At 27.4% G+C, this 20,986-nt stretch overlaps 1 protein-coding gene across 1 annotated transcript in view; it reads left to right on the forward strand.

Moving 5' to 3' along the window:
- LOC135927245 (rhoGEF domain-containing protein gxcI-like) overlaps positions 1-20,986 on the forward strand; it is a 41,308-nt gene that overhangs the window by 2,066 nt on the left and 18,256 nt on the right. The window contains exons 2-3 of the mRNA XM_065463200.1: positions 17,100-17,412; positions 17,572-18,342. Of these exons, the coding sequence (XP_065319272.1) occupies positions 17,221-17,412; positions 17,572-18,342 (963 nt within the window). The 5' untranslated portion in view covers positions 17,100-17,220. The remainder of the gene's footprint in view (positions 1-17,099; positions 17,413-17,571; positions 18,343-20,986) is intronic.

The following is a 20,986-nucleotide window of genomic DNA, read 5'->3' on the forward strand; positions in this document are numbered from 1 at the left end:
TCATTTTATCTCTCTTTTTTCAAGCAATTGTGTATATTGCCAGGGAAAGATCGCAAATGACTGATATTTATATTATATAAAAGACTATATTAAATTACAAATGGAACAGGAAATAATGAAATTGCCACAGATTGAAAGTGTGGTGATTCAAACTAACGTCTTTACGACAAATCGGAAGATAAGATAATTTGAAAAGTTACTATAATGGATTTCATATTCGCTGAAAAAACCAAAATGCCGAATAGGTATATTTTATTAAAAACCAAGGACGTGGAAAAAATTTATATACCCTGACCGAAAATTTTTTGAGGAAACCAAGGAAATTTTTTTTTTAAAAAATTCTGAGCCCTGAAAATAAAAATCCGGGCTGGGCCTGGCCGGAATTTTTTTTAAAAAAATCTGGGAGTGCAAATGGTACTTCTTCAGGTCTTGATTAAATAGCATCGTAATTTATCCATAATTGCTATTTTACCTATATAAATTTGGGTTCGAATCAAGCAAAGACCGGGTTTTTTCTGAAGTTAATTAGGTGGTTTTTGCTACGGGGTATGATATATAGAATTTCTGAAGCGTCCGCCTCATTCCTTTAATATATGTAAAATGGAAATGAGTTTTTATTACAATTGGTCGTTGTTTAGCAAATTAGTATATGCTTATTAACGCTATTTTATGTAGATTATCAATTAATCCAAACAAAAGAGGCATGAAGAATATAATTTTCTGTTATGAAAAATAAACTTTATTTTTTTTTACTTTTTATGATAATATGAAAACATAAAAATCAGCGAATATTAAATGTCAATTCAATTTATTTAAAATTAAATTAAACTACCCCTTTTTGTTTATTTTTCTATCAATTTTGTATTTTTATTGGTTCTATAAAAGACAATTAATTCTCTGTATACAATTACAATTCATTCATATTAATTAAAATTCTTGGGGTTAGTAGAATTTATTTTAGCCCTTTCCGAAACTAGGACACGCCATAGCCCATGAGTCAAGGGATAGACTCCTCTTTGATCTTTATGTTGATACATTTACATTTATTTCCTTTTTACCGTCGTAAGGATATACGAACCTCATCATAGATTTCCACCTAGGGATTATTTTTATTTGACAAATTAAAAAAATGCCCTATTTTTGTTGTTCTAAGCGTTTATCGAATAGTTAACGTAAAGTTAAAGTACAAATTATTCGCCAGTGTATTTTTGTTTTTATTTAATTTTAAGGTCTATTAGGTATAACTAAGTTTCAGTTACTCCAGTAATAACAACCGTCTTCGATTCCCTAACCTTCTAAAATTCAGTTGGACCTGACTTTGAGGCACTCATTCGCCGGGCCCTGTTTTATAACATACGAGAAATTATGATTTGAACTTTAAATAATATTCAATTTTTATATGCAAAATTGATTAAATTTTTAATTCATACACTAGCTCCATGCGGAAGCTCGCCTTTCCTGGGGTATGGTAATTCGTTTTAAAAAATATTTCTTAGAAAAAAAAAATTTTGTATAAGCATTATATATATATTTATAATTATAAATAAAACTAATTAAAAGAAATAGAATAAAATATGACAAGTATACTTTTAATTTGATTAAACTTTGCTTTTTGAGGCTCGATTAGATTGCATAATAACAAATTTTGAAGTAATTATCTGCTATGGGGTAATATATTATTTTGAAGGACCAGTTCACCAAAGCCGATCGCTTAGTAATTGAGGTCCTGACTTCTACCAGCATAATTTTTTTATCACTTTCTTTTTCTCTCTTTATTTTTTTGCTTTTCTCCCTTTTTCTATATTTTCATTTCTAGACTCTCTTCTTTTCGTTAAAGAAATGCCAAATTTGACCTAGCTGAGTTTTTTTAAAATCAGAGGTTACATGTCAATACCACGAAACCTTTTCAGATATTTACGGAAATGTCTTTTCATGATAATCGACATTCGCGATGTCATCTTTTAGCCAAAAAATGGTGTGTAAGAAAAATCATGTACTAAAATTAAATTTACAAAAAATATTCGATATTGTCTTCTTTTTTTCATATTTATAATTTTTAGCAGTTGTTTACAATATTTCAATTTTTTTTCCAATTTCAAATTTAAATTAAAGTTCACTTATGAAAAAAATAACATGGTATGCATTGAGATGGGTTTGACATGGGATTCCGAGTATCATATTATATAAAACTTTGAATTTATAAAAATAAATAACATGGGCGTTGAGATGGGTTTGATAAGGGATTCCGAAAATCATATAAAAACTTTGAATTTAAAAAAAAATAAAATAAATATTATATTAGAATTAGATATTTATGTAATTCTATTTTAGTTGGTATTTGTTTACTAAGAAATTCACAATTTGTTAAGAAATTCACATATTTAGATATGAGGGCAATTTAGATAAATTTATTCAAATTTTTCACAATCAGTGATAAATATAAACATTTTCTTTTCTTTTTTTAAATTTTGTGATAAATTGGTATCAATTAAATTTGGTGAAGGTGTTTTAAAAAGCGTTTATTTATATAATTTCAGAAATATATGATAAATTTTAAAAAAACTTTTTTTTATTCCAAGGTTAAAATAAGTAGTTCGTCATAACTATTAAGTATTTATTGATGATTATTATTTCTCTTGAAATAATTAATATATTATTTTAAATATAGTATATACAATTAATAATATCCATACTATGATCTGGGCTAACTACGAGGAGCAGCATTGGAGATAGTCCACACAACAAATATAAAACAGGACCCTTATACAAATTTTTAATTTTTTATACAAGTTATATACTATAAAAATTATTGCATTGACATTATATGCCTTTCGAACCTGGTATAACAATAAAAGTTTAATTTTATTCAAGAATAATTTTCAATTGTCTTAGGTTAGGGCTGGTTTAAACTATACAAATAAATCATTAATTTCAACATGCCATTTAGGTTGGGCGATAAATGTCTAGTCAATGCAGGGTATTTTGACATCTAATTATTATTATTTTCTAGGATTCTCCGATATCTTATGAATATTCATTTAAGCCCGATCCGATAACTGATACCGTCAGATAGATTAACTTTACTATTTTTCTTTGTTTAAACCAGATAAAGAAGAGTTTCTAAGCAAAAAATAACTAACTGTAATATTTTGAAATTGTTCATTTCTCGACCATTTTTACTACGTTTTCTTTTAAAAATATTTTGTAAAATCTACAAATAAATTGAATTTTAGTTTCATTTATTCATTTTTCATGAACAAAAACAATGAAGAAATCGGATTGACTTTTTGAAAATATCGCCTGAACCAATATTTTTTAAACGGTAAATATTGGCCTCGATCTGATAATTAATACCTGTACAGTCCTATTATTTTGCACTCAAAAATATTGTTTATAAAGAATGACATAGTATTTTTTTTGGAAGAAGATGCCATAAGGGGTAGGGTGAAACATGCAAATTTTCTAAGGGAGAATTCCCCTCTGCATAGCTGTACCACGATTCGGAGGGCATTGGTAAAATATTTGTTTTAGCCCAGTCAAAATATATTGGATCGAAAAATTTTATTGAAAATTTTTATGGATAAATATTTTCGATTTTCTTAATATATAGTTGTTTCACTTTGATAAATTTTCGTAAATATAATATTTTAAATTCAAATATTTGCATTGCATACTTTAATTAAAGTAAACAAACATTTAACTTAAATTTTATATGCTTAATTAGCTACATCATTTCGTATTATAATAATTGAATCTTTCAATATAAAATTTGCCTATTGTAACACTTTCAATTATAATTAATTTAAATTATATAAAAATTAACAGTTTTATAAACTTTTCCTATTTATGTTAAATAGTTATTAATTTTATCAGATACCTTTAGACAAGTCGGAATTTATGGCCCGGCCCGGATTTTATACCGGCCTATTCTGGATATTATGGCCCCACTCGAGTATTTTTAAATTTTAGTGCAGCAATTCTATATCTTAATTTGAACATGTTAAAATATTTTATATTCAAATGCAAAATATTTTTTTTAAGCTAATCTATCTAAATATAAAAAACAGATTTTTAAAAATAAAACATAAATTTCTTTATCAACTTACCATTCTCTTGGTTCGGATATAAAATAGTTATATAAACTCTAAATTTAAGACGATTGTTATAAGAGGTCTGCAAAATCCGACCCAACACATTGGTTCAAGTAGTCGTCATTATTTACTATATTGGGTAATTTTTTTCAGATGGGTTTGGAAATTTTATTTTTTTTTATTCTGAATTTAAACAGTGGTATCAATAAATCATGGTCAGATTGTAAATTATTTTATAATTTTTTTCATTTTAGATTATTTCTTATAACATAATATACTTTAAAAAAAGATCAGTGAAGTTGGCCCGGCCCCACCACTTTTGATTTTTGATGGTTTATCTATTGGACCCATATGTACCCTATATGCACCGATTTGTACCGTTTTCAGTTTGATTTGTACCATCACCGTTTTTGAGATATTCAAAGAATAAAAGGATGAGCCCAACTTCACAATAGCCCCGCTATATTTAAATTTACAAATAAAATGTATATAGATCTATAGAGAATAATTTGTACCGATCTTTACCGTTTTCAGTTTGATTTGTACCTTTACCGATTTCCAAATATTGACCGCTAAAAATATGGCCACCAAAAAATAAAATCCTTAAAAAAGATTAAAAAATTTATTTTTAATAGCAACTTCCTTCCTAATGATGCTGTAAAATTATTTTTATCTTCATTAGTTTTTGCTAAAACTTTAATTTTAAATAGCGTGAATTTAGCCCCACCCTTTTATAATTATCACATTTTTTAAATTTAAAAAACAGGATTGATTTGTACCCATTTGTACCGTTTTAAACTCGATTTGTACTATTACCGTTTGCAGATATTGACCATTAAAAATATGGCTTTAAAAAAAAACTTTAAAATAGGTTTGTAAAATTTTTTTAATAGAAAGCGAGAGATAATCTTCTTTCCTTCCTAATGGCATTTAAAAATAATTTTTAACTTCATTAATTTATCCGAAAATCAAACTTAACTTTCTTTCCTGCCTAATTGCGTTTAAAAATTATATTTAACTTCATTACTTTTCCCGAAAATCAAACTTAACCTTCTTTCCTGACTAATGGCGTTTAAAAATTATTTTTAACTTCATTAATTTTTCCGAAAATCAAACTTAAGTTTCTTTCTTGTCTAATGGCGTTTAAAAATAATTTTTAACTCCGAAAATCAAACTTTGTAATTAATATAACGTGAAATTAGCCCCAACACTTTTGTAATTTTTACATTTTTTTTTAATTTTTAAAATGGGATCGATTTGTACCATTACCGTTTTCAAGATATTAATTGTTAAAAATATGGCGCCAAAAATATAAAATCTTTAAAATATTAGGTTAAAAAAAATTTTTTTAATAGAAAGTGATAACTTTAAAAAAAACAAATTTTAAAGATATTTTAATTTTAACGTCAAAATTTAGATAGCCATTATCTGGAAAACTGTGATGGCACAAATCAAACTGAAAACGGTACAAATTGGTATACGGCATGCACATATCCGTCCAATGATAAACATCATAAATCGAAAACGACGGGGCTTAATTCACGGACCAATGTTGCCTCACCATTTTGTAATTTTAATATTTTTTCAAATGCAGTTTTAAACTCGATTTGTACTATTACCGTTTTCCAGATAGTGACCGTTAAAAATATGGAGCTAAAATATTTTAAAGATATTTTAAAGAAAGGAAAGAAGGTTCTCTCTATCACTTTCTATTTAAAAATATATTTTAAACCTATTCTAAATATTTTATATTTAGCGCCATATTTATAACGGTCAATGTCTGGAAAACGATAATGGTACAAATCGAGTGTAAAACGGTATAAATGGGTATAAATCATGTGCAAATCTTTCGGTTTTAAAAATTTAAAAATATGAAAATTACAAAATGGTGGGAAAACATTGGTCCATGAAGTTGGTTAAATTATTTTTGATTTTTATGGTTTATTTATTGGACGGATATGTACCCGCTGTGTATTCAGTTAGATTTGTACCATAACCTTTTCCAGATATTAGCCATTTAAATTTTGACGTTAAAATTAAAATATCGTTAAATTTGGGGTTTTTTAAGTTAAAAAATATTTAAAGCGTCCTTAGAAAGGAAAAATGGTTCTCTATCACTTTCTATTAAAAAAAAAGATTTGAACCTATTTTGATTTTATATTTTTGGCGCCATTGTTTTTTTCTGGAAATCGGTAATGGTACAAATCGAGTTTAGAACGGTACAAATGGGTACAAATCGATCCCTTTTTAAAAATTTTAAAAATGTAAAAATTACAAAATGGTGGGGATAACTTCACATTATATTTTTTAAATTAAAAGTTTGATTTAAGGAAAAATTAATGAAGTTGAAAATTATTTTTAAGGGCTATTAGGAAGGAAAGAAGGCTATCTATCCCTTTCTATTTAAAAAAAAATTTTACTCTAAAGTTTTTTATTATTTTTAGCGCCATATTTTTAACGGTCAAAATCTGAAAAACGGTAATGGTACAAAAATAGTATTTAAAACGGTACAACGATCCAGTTTTTAAAATTTAAAAAATGTGAAAATTACAAAAGGGTGGGGCTAACTTTACGATATATTTAAAAATTAAAGTTTGATTTTAGCAAAAACTAATGAAGATAAAAATAATTTTACATCATCCATAGGAAGAAAAAGGGTTCTCTATAATTTGCTATAAAAAATTTTTTTTTTTAATTTGAATTCAATTTTTTGGCGCCATATTTTTAACGGTCAATATCTGGAAATCGGTAGTGGTATAAATCGAACTGAAAACAGTACAAATCGTTAGAAATGATTCTCTATCGATCTCTGTACTTCTAATTTGTAATTCAAATATAGCGGGGCTACCATAAAGTTGGCCCCACCCTTTTATTATTCGTATAATATCTCAAAAACGGTGATGTTACAAATCGAACTGAAAATGGTACAAATCGGTTCATAGCGGGAACATATCCGTCCAATAAATAAACCTTCAAAAATCGAAAAAGGTGGGCTTCATGGACCTTAAAAAAATAAATATATTTTAGGATAAATTTTTTTATAAAACTTCGGATCGGGAATATGGAATTAATTTTATACGGGTTGGATCGCGAAATAATTTTAAAAATAATTTTCATGTTGCATCGGATCGAGGAAAAAGTTTTATCATTTGTGCCGAAAAAAATTATCTCACGGGTCTCTAATTGTTACTACAACATTGTTTTTATCTGTTTTGATGGGATCGAAATGGTTAGATTAATTTTATTTTTTTGCTGAAACGAATTTTTCTTTTGAATTTAATATTTTTTTTATAATATAAAGAATAATAGCAGAATTAAGGTTGTTTAAAATATAGTTTGTACGACTCTGAACCCAAGCCAAAGTAAATATTGGCTTTACTCACACCCGATGAGCCATATGAGCAGACCCATCATAGCTCGATAGTTGACTCATTGAGTCGGTAAAATCTGTTCCACAGGGAAGACACCCACCTTTATTTTGGAATATATTCCTCTTCTGTAACATACCAAAAATTAAAAACCCACTTTAAAGACTATAAGGCTATTGCCCTCATCCATGTTATCGTTTTCCTATTGCTACTCTCATCCTCCAATTGGCATATTTTTAAAATACATATGTGCATATCGCCCCGGCAATAATAATATGGAGTCAATATTAGCACTTAATTATGATCGAGAAATGTGTATTCTCCTCTATATACTTCAAAGGAGCGTTTGATAATATAAAGCATGAGGTCTTGTGGTACACCAATGGCAGAGGTTTAAAATTGTAGTAATTCTCTGAAATCATTACGACAATCTTTGCTTCCTTCAAATTTAACAATACAACGTCACCACCTTTCAAAATTAGGAGTGAAACGTTGTTTCCTTTCCCTTTTCAATATTTTTATAAATAAAGTTTTGAAAGATATCCTAGTTTCTGCAGTTATAAGAGCTTGTAATAACTACATCTGAAAAACAGCGTTATATGCTGGCGATAGTTATAATCATGAGAAATTTAGAAACATACATCCGGATTTACCTACTTGGGTTTTAGACACAAAGTTTGTCTAGACATAAACAACAAAAAAACAATAATCCTGCCAGTGAGTCGTGCACCCTCGATTGAAAACATCATAATAGAATCCGAGGACTCGAAGATTAAATATCTCGGCCTCACCCTAGATAATAAAGGGAGGAGCAAAGATGAACTTTGGGTTACATGCAGCTTTCAACGAACATGTTAAAATATGGAAATATAGAGATCTAGGGAGATTTCAGCATATATCAGTCTAAGAATCTTCAATTCCACTGTTATCCCCATCTTATTGTATGATGGCCAAACCTGGGAAACTAGTAAGAGAGAAAATAAAAAGTTACAGACTAATGTCTAAAGATAATAAACGGTATCATCTACCCTAGAATCATTTTTCATTTCTAACCATAAGCTGTAGAAAATATCTACACATTCTCCAAAACATATTACCTTAAAAAAGAGTATACATTTCTTAGCCAATATAATTAGAAGTGTAAACAGCAACATTGTTCACTATGCTTTTAGCTGGATGAAGCAGTTTATTTATCTCAATAACAACAAAAGATCAGAATTGTTAAAATATACTTTTAAAATGGATCTAGATACCGATACAGATGCATCATCTAAAAACGTATCTAGATACAGATACAATTTTTATTGTACTTATATAAAGGGTTCGCCGTTATTCTCGAACAGAAACTCTTATTATGAGAGCACAAAATACGGATACAACATTTTATATTTTGTTCTCATTCAACTCGAACACCATATAAAAAAATAATAATAAAATGTCAATACCCCTATTTTTATCGTTTCTTTGAGCAAATTCTCATTTAAAAAGATTTTTTACATCAAACTTATGTTAATTCATTAAAAGTTAGCAGAAATCTATAAAATTATTTAAAAAAATTCTAAATACATTTATTTGCTTAAAGTATTTTTGTGCATCAATGGTTTTGTTTTTAATAATTAATGGGTGTCATGGCTAAGCAAGGATTTATATATTCCTTTACATGATAAGAATATTTACAATCTTGAATTGATATCTATATATTTAAATGGGGAATATTTAATCAATATTTATATATATTTTTTTATTATATTAATCTTGGTAATGTTTAATATATATTTATTTAAATTATATGCTCGTATGAGATAAAATAAAGTTTGCATTAAAATATTTTTATTTTTAAGATAAAAAGCGTTAAATAAAAGTATATCAAAATGTATCTTAAAATTATCTAAAAACAGATACAGATACCTCTAAAATAGGATATAGATACTCTTTATAAAAATGTATCTAGGTACAGATACGACATTTTTATATCTAAATACTTTAACAACTCTGCAGAAGATTAATAAAGAAGCTACTGAGGTTAAAATCATGATACCTTAGATAATTCTAGCGCTCCTTGGCTTTCCCAAATATAAATATTCCCTCCTAAACCGCGATGATGACTTTTCTCAAACTTTAAACAAAGGTTTCTCTAATGAATCAGCTTCAAACTCACCTATATTCAATATCAAGTGGCCACTTATTCACTTTTCCAAGATAAAAATCTCAAGTCAATTAGACTTACTCTCATACTTTAAACTTAATATTACCAAATCCCCTCATTTAATAATTCTATAGTTCTTGGGTTTAGGTCAGCCTATAGACATTTAAATAACCATCTTTGGACAATTATCTATACAGGTGCTTGCAGCCTGCTCACCAACATATAACTTATATTTTTTTTCTCAAATCTTTCTTTAACATCTAATTAGATGAAATGATGTTCAATCAACGTTAGAGGGCGTAGCCCTTTATTTCTTATCACGTAAAATTATGTCAAATTCATTTTGCAGCTGACAATTTGAACATTTACCCTAAACTAAATGATGCAATTTCAAACATATTAGCGAAATTTTCAATTTTTTTTGATATTATTCAAAAAATATACATATTTTTAAAGAATTAACTTAAATTATAAATTTGCAAATATAGGCTTTTTAAATAGAAAATTCGGTCCCGGGTCTATATTTTGAAATAAATTTTTATATTTTAAAATTTTTGCTGGAAACAAGATGCCAATATTTTTAATTTGTTTGTAGAATGATCAAAAGCTCGTTTATGTTAGTGTAAAAATGTAAAACTATATTTATATATTCCGCTTTTCCTAGCGTATTTCTATTTAAAACAGGACATTATAAAAATCGTATTTCTTTGCAGTAAGTAATAAAACAGAGCGATATTTTTATATAAATTTGGGCCGGGTGGATTAATAATTTCATTTTAAGCTTTACGGGACAAATAAAAAAAGAAAAATTGTTCGGAATCTGCGGGCTGGAACAATTAGACCCATGCAGATCATTAATTGAACCTTCAGATATTAACATCTTGAAAATGTTAAAAAAATTTGTACCCTTCAAAATGATCATCCAGGATGATTTAATACCACCCGGACCTCTTATATTTCAATTTTATAAATTAGTTAGAGAAGAACGAGACTCTATAAAAAATAAAATGGAAATTTTAATTTTATTTATTTTGATAGTGTTTTATTCGAAAATAGCAAAGTCATTTCAAATTTTCTTTACTGCAATCCATTTTCTTAAATCTAGAAATTGCAATGAAAGTTTAAATATTATGCTCAAAGAGTGAGAAATCATTTTTTATTGTTTAAAACTGAAGCTGAGTAAGTGGCTAAAATATGGGGTGTGGACTGTTATTTAAAAGGGGAAGAGTATCAAGAATAGAAATTTGTCTAGCAAATGTTCAAATAAAAGGTTGATAAGCCAAGATTTAATATTTACATTGCATCTATCGATACAATCAACTAAAACGATTTGCCACAACCTATTGAAAATAATATTCATTTTTTAAAACCAACAAAATTTTTTAAATATTTCTAAGCAAACTTTTTAACCAAGCTAACAACGTGATAGTAAAATATAACCATGATTGATCAATCATTTCCTGATAAATTTTGAGATTTTATTTAATCAAAAAAATTAAATACTATATGATTTGGCAGAGTTTATCATCATAATTATAGATAGCCGGGGTAACATAGTAGGGGAGACCGGGGATGGTTGGGACACTTTTCGTTCAAACCTTAATAATTTTAATATTAGTAGACTAATCTGAATAACTAAAATATTTTCTAAATCCCAAAAGTATAGGCTATTTGAAATAATTAATATATATTTTATGAAGATTATATTTTTTTAGAAAATTAAATTTAAAAAAAAAAATTTTTTTTGTCCCAACTATGACAGACTCTGTGTACGTTGGGACACACATATGTGATAGTTGGGACACTCGTGAAATAGAGGTCTAAATAAATTTAAAAATTTAAAATCAGTAATCCAGTAAGACTAGAGACTATGACACATATGATTTTATTGATAATATTATAATTCATAATCATTAACTATATAAAAAAAATTTTAGCAAAATTTAGGAAATTTATTTTGGCGAAAAAAAAATTGTAAAGAAAAAAATGTAAAAAAATTTTTTTTTAATCATAAACATAGTGAAAGATAAGTATTTAATTATTTATTATTCACAATACTAAATTAATAATAAAATTATAAAATTGTTTATAAAATGAGCTAAAATGGCGTGTCCCAACTATACTATGACCAACTATGACCGAGCCCACTAACTTTATAAATATCATCCAAAATCATATTAATTCATGTTTATTGGTTCTGAAAGTTTGCCAGATTGGAAAATAGGGTAGGCTTTCCTAAAATCTATTTATTATGATTTTTGAAGCTTTATTGATAAATATAAACGATAAAGTTTGCAAATATTTTTTATTACTTTTGGTATGCCAAAACACATTTTCTTCTGTAAAAATTAAAATACTAAATATTTTTCAAATCTTTTTTAGCCAATCATGTATGACAAAATTATCTATGTTAGGCTCAAATTTCCAGTCTTATAAAATAATAGCTCAAATTATAATTAGAATGTCCTAACGTTCCCCTCTACTCAATGTACCCCGGTCTCCCCTACTCTTTCTATTTTTCAACTTTACCTGTTACTACAGCCACCGCAACGTTGTTACTCAATTACAAAATATAATCACCATAGCAGTAGCTCAATGTTTCTAAAAATTTAAAATAGCGTACTATCGCTAACGCTATTTTACAAAAATAGGTAGCGCGCTATTAGTTACTTTTTACGCTACTTTAGTATGTTTTTTAAAATATTTTTTACTTCCACAAATAAAAAATATTATTAATAATTCAAATATAAATAAATATATATTTATTTCTTATTGCATTTTTGTAATAATAACATTTCCATACTGTTATCCGAATAAGCTATGACTAAATAATCGCCAACACTAACAGGCATGCAGTAAAAATCATTCATATTAGGTAGGGTTTTTGATCTGGCTAGGGTTAGTCTGAAATTATAATAGTAATAGTTAGAATAAAAATTATGTAGGGGATAAGTAGATGGCTGTTTGCAGATAGGATGATTATAATATCACCAACTCGATTGACTCTTAAAATCATAGTGGCTTTAACTTTTTATCTATCTAACAAATTTCTCTAAAATTGGTTAAAATGTGAAAAGATTGAAACTAGCATGTCTTGATAAAGTTTATAAATATATAAATAGCTGAGTGGTTAATTTTAAGCATGTTTAACATCCAGATAATAATTTATAAAATAATATAATTAAATAGATAAGTCTGATGATAAAATGAAATTAATATTAATTATTTATTGTAATTTTTAATATAATTCTTGATTAATATCTTATGGCCAGTTGAAATATATCATGTTTGGACTGGACCAGAACTTTTACATAAACTCATCTAGCTCCAAAATTATTATAGATATGGCTTTGATTCAAATTTTATTTTAAAGATTAGGGAAATGATATTAAATTTGTTTGATATATTACTTTTAAATGTTTCCTTGTTGAAGCTACTAATCTGTTTGATGATAAAATCTTCCGATACATCTCACAATGAAATTTATAACCTGTGTTAATAATTTTATCGAGTTTGCGAATTCAGGAAAAAAAAATTCCATATTATTCCAGGGATATCACTTTGTCGATATGATCGGTGCCAAGATTATTTTCAATATTAATCTCTATCTTCGACATTTTAAATTTTAAATTATTTTGTAAACTAAATTTATAATGCAGATTTTTAAATATAAACTTCAATTTCAAAATTAAATTAAATAAAAGATTGTGATTTAAATTATTTTGTAAACTAAATTTTTAATGCAGATTTATAAATATAAACTTCAATTTTAAAATTAAATTAAATAAAAGATTGTGATTTTAGAATATATTAATAAATTTTAACCATATAAAATTGAAAGTAGCGAAGTAGCTCCTATTTAGGGGGGAGGGGGGGAGGATTTGAAGAGCCCCTCAAAAGTTTAAATTTTATATATAACACTGGAAAAAAAGGTAATTTTAGAGATAATGTTATAGCTAAAAAAACAAGTAATTTTGAAAATAATTTTAAAAATTTTTTGAGTTCCCTGTGACGCCCCTGCACCATAGTTCAATATCACAAGTCAGATTAATAATTTAGCAATAAGTAATTGGAGACTATTACCCTCAATTACCATATAGACAAGAATATAATTTAATAAGTTTTCTATGCAACTTTTAAATTCGTATAAAAGCGTTGGGTTTTTCTTAGTATATAATACCACTTACAATATTTAGTACCGACTTATTTGCCTGTAGTATTAGTTAATTATATATGCACAATCCCTTAAAGTAAAGTAAAGTAAAATAGAAAACTTTTGGTGCGAATACTTTCCATTTACTAGCTTTTTGTTAAATGTTTAAGAAAAATCTATGTGAACAGAAGTTTTTATTTTTTACAAAATTCAATAAATAAAAAGTGGTAAGTTAAATTGTTTTAAAATGTTCCCCCTGATTTTGCTTTATCATATGTTTCATAGGAGATATATTTAAAATATTGTTGATTAAAATTAAAACTTTTCATCGCTTTTTAATATCATTCAAAAAATTTCATTTTTTTAATCTTAAGTCGCATAACAAACAGGACGCAGGTGCAGCTCCACTCCACATTGTGGCTCCAGCTATGATGAGGGGTCTGTCCAGAATTTTTTTAGAGGCATGTGATATACTTTACTTTTAAAGTCACCATCCAATTTATTAATAAGCATGGGAAGATTTTTCCCTCTTTAGTTTTCTTATATCTAATATGATTTAAAGCGAATAACCCCCTTCCCCTATCTCTCACACAAGTGGAATTTTTAGGATAATTTACTCGAAAAATTTCGTTTTTTAAAAAAAATCAATTTTTGCTCAAAATTATTTGAAGATTTTTTTTCAAACTCTGATAAATTCATTCAATTATAAATTGGATACTATGAACGTATACCAAGAGATCCCCCCCCCCCTTCCCGAGATTTTTATGACGCAATTGATTGGTAACCCACCACAATATATATAATTATATAAACAATAATTTAAAAAAATAAATATGAACAAATGTTTTATAAGATAAGGATTATAATTGAAATTTCTTAGAAAAAAAGCATTTCAAAAAATGTATTGTAAATAATTATTTTAAAAAAATGTAACCCGGCCAAGTTTGCAAAAAAAAGGGGTCTAAATTCTCAATAAGATTTATTGGGGAAGACTCTCTTAAGAGCCAATAATACTGGCTACCCTTATATCAGCCAGAAACCTACAAAATAAAAACGACGCGAGCCCGCCCGCGATCCGTTAAAATTGTTTAGGTCTAGTCATACAACCCGAATTTTTAAAACCCTATAAGAAAGAAATCTGAAACTCAAAATATTTATTTTATTGTCTATTTTAATGTTTATGCATTAAATTCAAATATTTAGCAATAACTTAGATAATGTAATTATATTTATCCTATTTATTACAAATGATGAAAATGAATGGTATCGAAATGCTGACCTATATAGCTACCATTAAAACTAGAAAAAACTTAATGGATTAATAAAATAAAGGAGCTTAAAAATTAGAGATATTTTTGACATTGAATGAATAGATATCGTAATGATCTGCAGATGTTTATTACTTGTTCCTAGTGCTGAATTTATTTTTTTAAATTTTAGGGCCCTTGAAAACTTATTTTCTTTTGTTAAAACTTTCACTTATTGTTTTTTTGAAGCGGTCATACATATATTTCGATAATTATTTTGTATTTTTAGAATTCAATATTTGTGTATTGGCATACAGTTTATGAGTGGGGAAGCATATCTTGCCTTAAACTTAACTCGATGTGTCTTTTCGATAAATTTAAAAAAACTTGAATCAAATGAGCAGATAATCAATTTATTGTCAATGGAAAATATGATGGTCATCAAGGGCTCAATATCAACATGGAATATATGGTACCATAGTAAAATTTCCTTAGTGAATGTTCTGATCGGACATTATTAAAGTTGAATATTGAAAAATTCTATAACTATAATTAAAATAAGTGTAAATGCCTTGTTCTATATTATCTCAAACTATTGATTATACAATATATATAAGAGAGAATGACTTTAATGAGAATAAATATATTAATGTATGTCTATTAAGTCAAAAATCACGATTTATCTCATGTAAATAAATGAACATTTTAATATAACTAAGCCTCAAACCAGAGGCCTACATAAGGAAGTCCGGTCAGGCTCATATTTACAAAAAATATATTCAGCCCGGATGTAAACTTTTTCTATGGACCTGGTTTAAAAGAAAAATATATATAGGCCTATTCGGCATTTTACTACTCATTTTTCAGCAAATATGAAATCCATATAATATAACTTTTCAAATATTATTTAATTTGATTGAATATCACCTAAAATAATTTTAAGTTGATTAATTAATTTGAATAATATTTTACTATAAATATTTTCTAAGGATATGATAGGCAATTTTTAAATATATCTTATTTATTTTTAATTTTTATAAATAATAATAGCCATTTAAAATATTTGATCCGCGGGTATTTAAATTTTTTTTAGACCCGACCCGGGTATATTTAAAAAAAAATAACGGCCGGGCTTAGGGTCTGTCTTTCAGGTCTCTACCTCAAATAGAAAATAATTCTGTATTTTCAATTCCTCATTCGCCAGAACTTAATGAACAGATCATTAATTTTTATAAATGTTGCCTAATCAGTAGTCTAGACAGAATTTGAACATAAATTGCTTGTGGAGTTTGTGAAATTGATTTCCAAAGAAGCACAACTTTAAATAAAATACACTCAGCAACTCTTAAATTAAATAGACTCATTGGATAAATTTAAATATAGAATTTGTTTAATTTCCTTTCAAATTTTGATTCATAAAAATGTGATTATAAATATCTAATTTATAATAGAGATATAAATAAAAATACATAAATTTGTAATTAGACAAAATTTCATATAAACAACTAATTTTCTATAATCTAATTTATTCTAAAATTAGTTATTATAGTTGTATCATTTTCTCAATCTTATTCATAGAATAGAGAAATATATTGCCAATGATGGTGATATATTTCATGGTAAGGATCATGTTTTTATTTAAAAGGTTTATGGATGCTCAATGTACTAAATATTTAAGAGTTTACTTAAATTTTTTACTAGGGGGGGGGTAGGCTTGGCTTCCCTATGAGGTTCTCAGAGATACTAGCATAAAGGGGGGGAGCAAAGGCTACATTCCCTCTTTCTTGGAAAGTGAACAATTAATCGTCACATTGCAATTGTAACCTAATCAAAATAGTCTCTAAAGGATTGTTTATAATTGGTAGATTATTTTTAGGACAAAAAAATGGCATTTCAATGATGGTCTAAAATCATATAAATATAGAAATTATAAAAAGAATTTGTGAAGATATATAAAAAATAGAATAAATAACTTCATCCTTTTTTGAATAGAAATTTTTTTTTTTTGTTGGAACTTTTTTCGACCGGACCTTTTCCTTTTTTCTATGGGCCTATAATATTGTTTAATTAATAAATATTATATATTTTTTAAAGCCAATGGATCCACTTTAACAAGCCTTCCCATGAACTAATTGACAAAAGCCAAACTAGGAAAACATTGATTAATCGTAAATCATCTCTCACCAATAAAAAATTATTACAGCATATAGTTGGAATGGGAAATGAAAGTTCCAAGATACCCAACACTAGCAACAATAATATAGATGTTAAATCCTCGGAAAAGATACCATTCCCAAGCCCCTTGGATTCGAATGCAAACGAGACAGTTGACTTTTTACTTCAAGATGCTGAAAAAAATTCTTTACTATCAAACTCACAGGCGGGTTCCCCTACGTCTTACAAAAATGTATATGATTTATTATAAACAGCATTTTTTAGGATATAATCTATATTCTATATAAAGGTTTTCTATTCACTTCAAAAAAATATATCATTGTTAATTATTATTAATTTCAAAGATCTATATTAAATTTATTTTTAACATCCTTTAAAATATTTGCATTAGATGTCACCAAAATCCGATTATAGTAATCGTTCCTCCAACCAAAGCATCAATCAATTAAATAGAACCAATGTTCTTCCAATTGACCAAGACCTATTAAAAAACGGCAAAATCGCTACTGTGTTATCGCAAAAAGGTTCGAATATAGACAATCAAAAAGATAAACGTATAACAAAGGATGATCTAGACACTCTTACAAAACCCACCAAGATAGACAACGATGGATTTATAAACTCACCACTTATTCCTTCCTTATCTCTCCAAATACCCACACCCAGTCTTTCTTCTCTTCCTGAAAATCCTAAAATAGATATAGACATCAAAGAAAAAAATTTCGGCAAGAGTGCTGCTTCTTTGAAAAAAAGAATCTTTAAATTATCCAAAAAATTAACCTTTTCTAATTCTGTTAATAGCATAAGTTCATCTAGTGATTTTACTAGCCCAGAGGAAGAGATTTTGAATGAATTACCCCAAAACACTGCTCAAACCGATTCGACAGATATTAAGTCCTTATCAAATTCCAAGTTAAATGACGGAGAAAAGAGTAAAGAGATTGTTATAGTTACTGATGAGATGAAAGATTGTAAAGAGGTTGTTATAGTTACCGATGAGATGAAAGATGATAATCTTAATGAAAGTGATCAGGGGAACGTAAATTATAGCCTTGAACTAAGTACCTCATCTAGGCAAAGTGGCTCAAAACAAGGAGGTAATCTGCTCAGAGGAGACTCTATGCCTACTTCAGGAACCGTTAATAAATTGACGCCAGATACAGTTAGATTATTTCTATTCTTTGATAAAAGATATTCATATTAATGATCTGCATCAGACCTAATTTCCCAAGCCTGGCCCGGCCCGAGATTTTTTAAGAAAATTTGCCCGGCTTTATCCCGAACGATAAATTTTATTTATCCAGAAAAGCCAAATCCATAATAAAAATAACAATTATTTCTCCGCCACCCTGGCTCGAATTTATTTAAATATGGAAAAATTTAATTTTTTTTCACAAATAAAAAATATTAGCTCCTTGTTTTTTGCAAGAATTTCAAAATATATCAATTTATTTGACAAAATGTAATGATATCTTATATAAAGTTTTAAACCCCACCCAGCCTTGTCTGAATTTTTCAAAAAATATTAGGCCCGATTCAGCCCGAACCAAAGTTATTTTTTAAAAATAGACTCGGACCGGGTAAGGGCCAGCCGTGATTTACAGATCTCTAATTCATATATATTATATTTTTGCTATTTGAGGCAGAGACCTTCATGGGCCGGGCCGGCCCGCAATGGGCCGGGTATGGGGTTAATATCATATTTTCTAGCGGGGTTAGGCCGGGCCTGGTTTACAAAAATTTTTTTAATGGGCTTGGGCCTAAATTATCAAATTTAGATTATTTAAAACAGTTGGTAATTTAATGAAATATTGCCTTTTTTTCTTCTAATAAAAATAAATTTCAGTATTGTAAACAAAATGATTGCCAAAATATATTTAAATATTGTTAATTTTCATTAAATAAAAAAAATTAAATTTTTGTATATGGGCTTGGGCCAGGTTTGGGAAATTTTTGTGAAACATATTATGGGCTTGGGCCGGGCTTGAGAATTTTTTTTAACATTAAATATGTGACGGGCCGGGATTGGGCCAAAAAATTTTTTACTGCGGGCCTGGGCCGAGCTTGGTCAAAAAATTAAGGCCCATGAAGGTCTCTGATTTGAGGAGGTTTTATATTTGATAAATTATAGATTTTTTAATAATTTACAAAATTTGACCTCGATATAACATTAACGATTTAGGGTAAAATTGACAACTTTAGGGTGTTAATCTTATCTATACGTTCGTTATGTTATATGAAAAATATTTTAATTTAAATCTTTTGTTTTATTAGTAAAGGTCTCGGTTCGGTCTGGGGCCAATTTTGAAAGGTCAAGCCGAAAGTGAACCATATAAATACCATTTTTACCTTAGTTTAAATATTCCTATATAATACCAAATATCATTATATAAAATTAAAAAAATTCATTTATTTACGGCTATTCCATTTTTTGTTTCTTTTTTTGTTAGTAAGTCACCTGCATGGAAAATGGTTATTACCAAAAAACCAGAGTTGATAAACCCTACTTTTAAAAGTAGCACGCTATCGCTACCCATCTAAAAAAGTAGCCCGCTATTAACTACTATTTTTTATAAGTATGCTACTTTGGCTACTTTTTGTAAAAAAAATTTAGAAATAAATTTAATTTATTTTTTGCTTATAATGTAGCTGTATAGTATATATTACATAAAAATCAACATTTATAAATATTTAAATATATTTAGTTTTGATAATAGATGTAAAAAGGCTATAATTTATGTAATAAAAATAACTATTTATGGTAATATTCATTTTTTATTTATTTTGTTGCATTTTAGTAATAAAATCATTTCTATACTATCATTCCCAAGTCTAGAGCGACGATTAGAAAGTATTAGTTTCGCCTAACTAAATAATCTCTCAACACTAGCACTTGAGGGCAAGGCAGTATTTAATTTTATATATATATTTAATATATGAAAAATTATCAAAAATACTCATTTGAGCATTTTTTGAATTAAAAATCGCATAAGATAATTTTCTATTATATAAGTATCATTTATTTCAAAAAATTATCGGTGAAAGTCTTTTTTGTAGTTGTAACTAGGGTATCTTAGTTTGATATGAGACTATTCAGCTTTATGAGTCTATCACGTTGATCTATAGCATAATAGGAATTGATATATAGCTAGTTTAATTTAAAATTGGGATTAATCATAAATTTTATTTCAAGTAATCGTATGTCTGGCATCCTATTATCCTTTTGAGGGCTAATGCTACAGATCTTCTTTTTAAAATCTTAGGGTCAGGCCAATGGCCTGTGATTCACAAATAAGCTCTAAAAATATTAATATCAGATCAATTTATAAATATAAATAAGTTTTTACCTTCTGTTATGTGTCCAAATATCTGCCGTTGTACAATATATAGGATGACAACTCTGCTATTAGAACATATTTCATCACTTCAAAGTTATCTGCTATCTTAATAATTAGTGTCTGGTGGCATAAAATTGTTGAACCAGGGAATAGAACTTATATCATCATGATAAATGATGGATTATCAACCAAGGGCATTGGCTGAGCTGCATCAATTATAAAATCGACAACGACTGTTCAATATCTGTGAAATATTGTCATGTGCATTATTATTAATCAATTTAGCTTGAATTGAATTGGTCTTTTTGGATGTAGTCTCCCCTATACTAAAATTATTACTATGTTTTTCTATATCGTTAAGGTGGCACATTCTTATAAAATAAATACTATTAAAATTTAAAAATGACTATTACCTTTAATTGTTTTTTGAAGTTATATCTACTAGATTTATTTGGGATATATTTTTTT

The sequence above is a fragment of the Gordionus sp. m RMFG-2023 genome, chromosome 3, assembly GCF_954871325.1.
Source record: "Gordionus sp. m RMFG-2023 chromosome 3, tfGorSpeb1-WG-v2, whole genome shotgun sequence".
Lineage (NCBI taxonomy): Eukaryota > Metazoa > Nematomorpha > Gordioida > Chordodea > Parachordodidae > Gordionus > Gordionus sp. m RMFG-2023.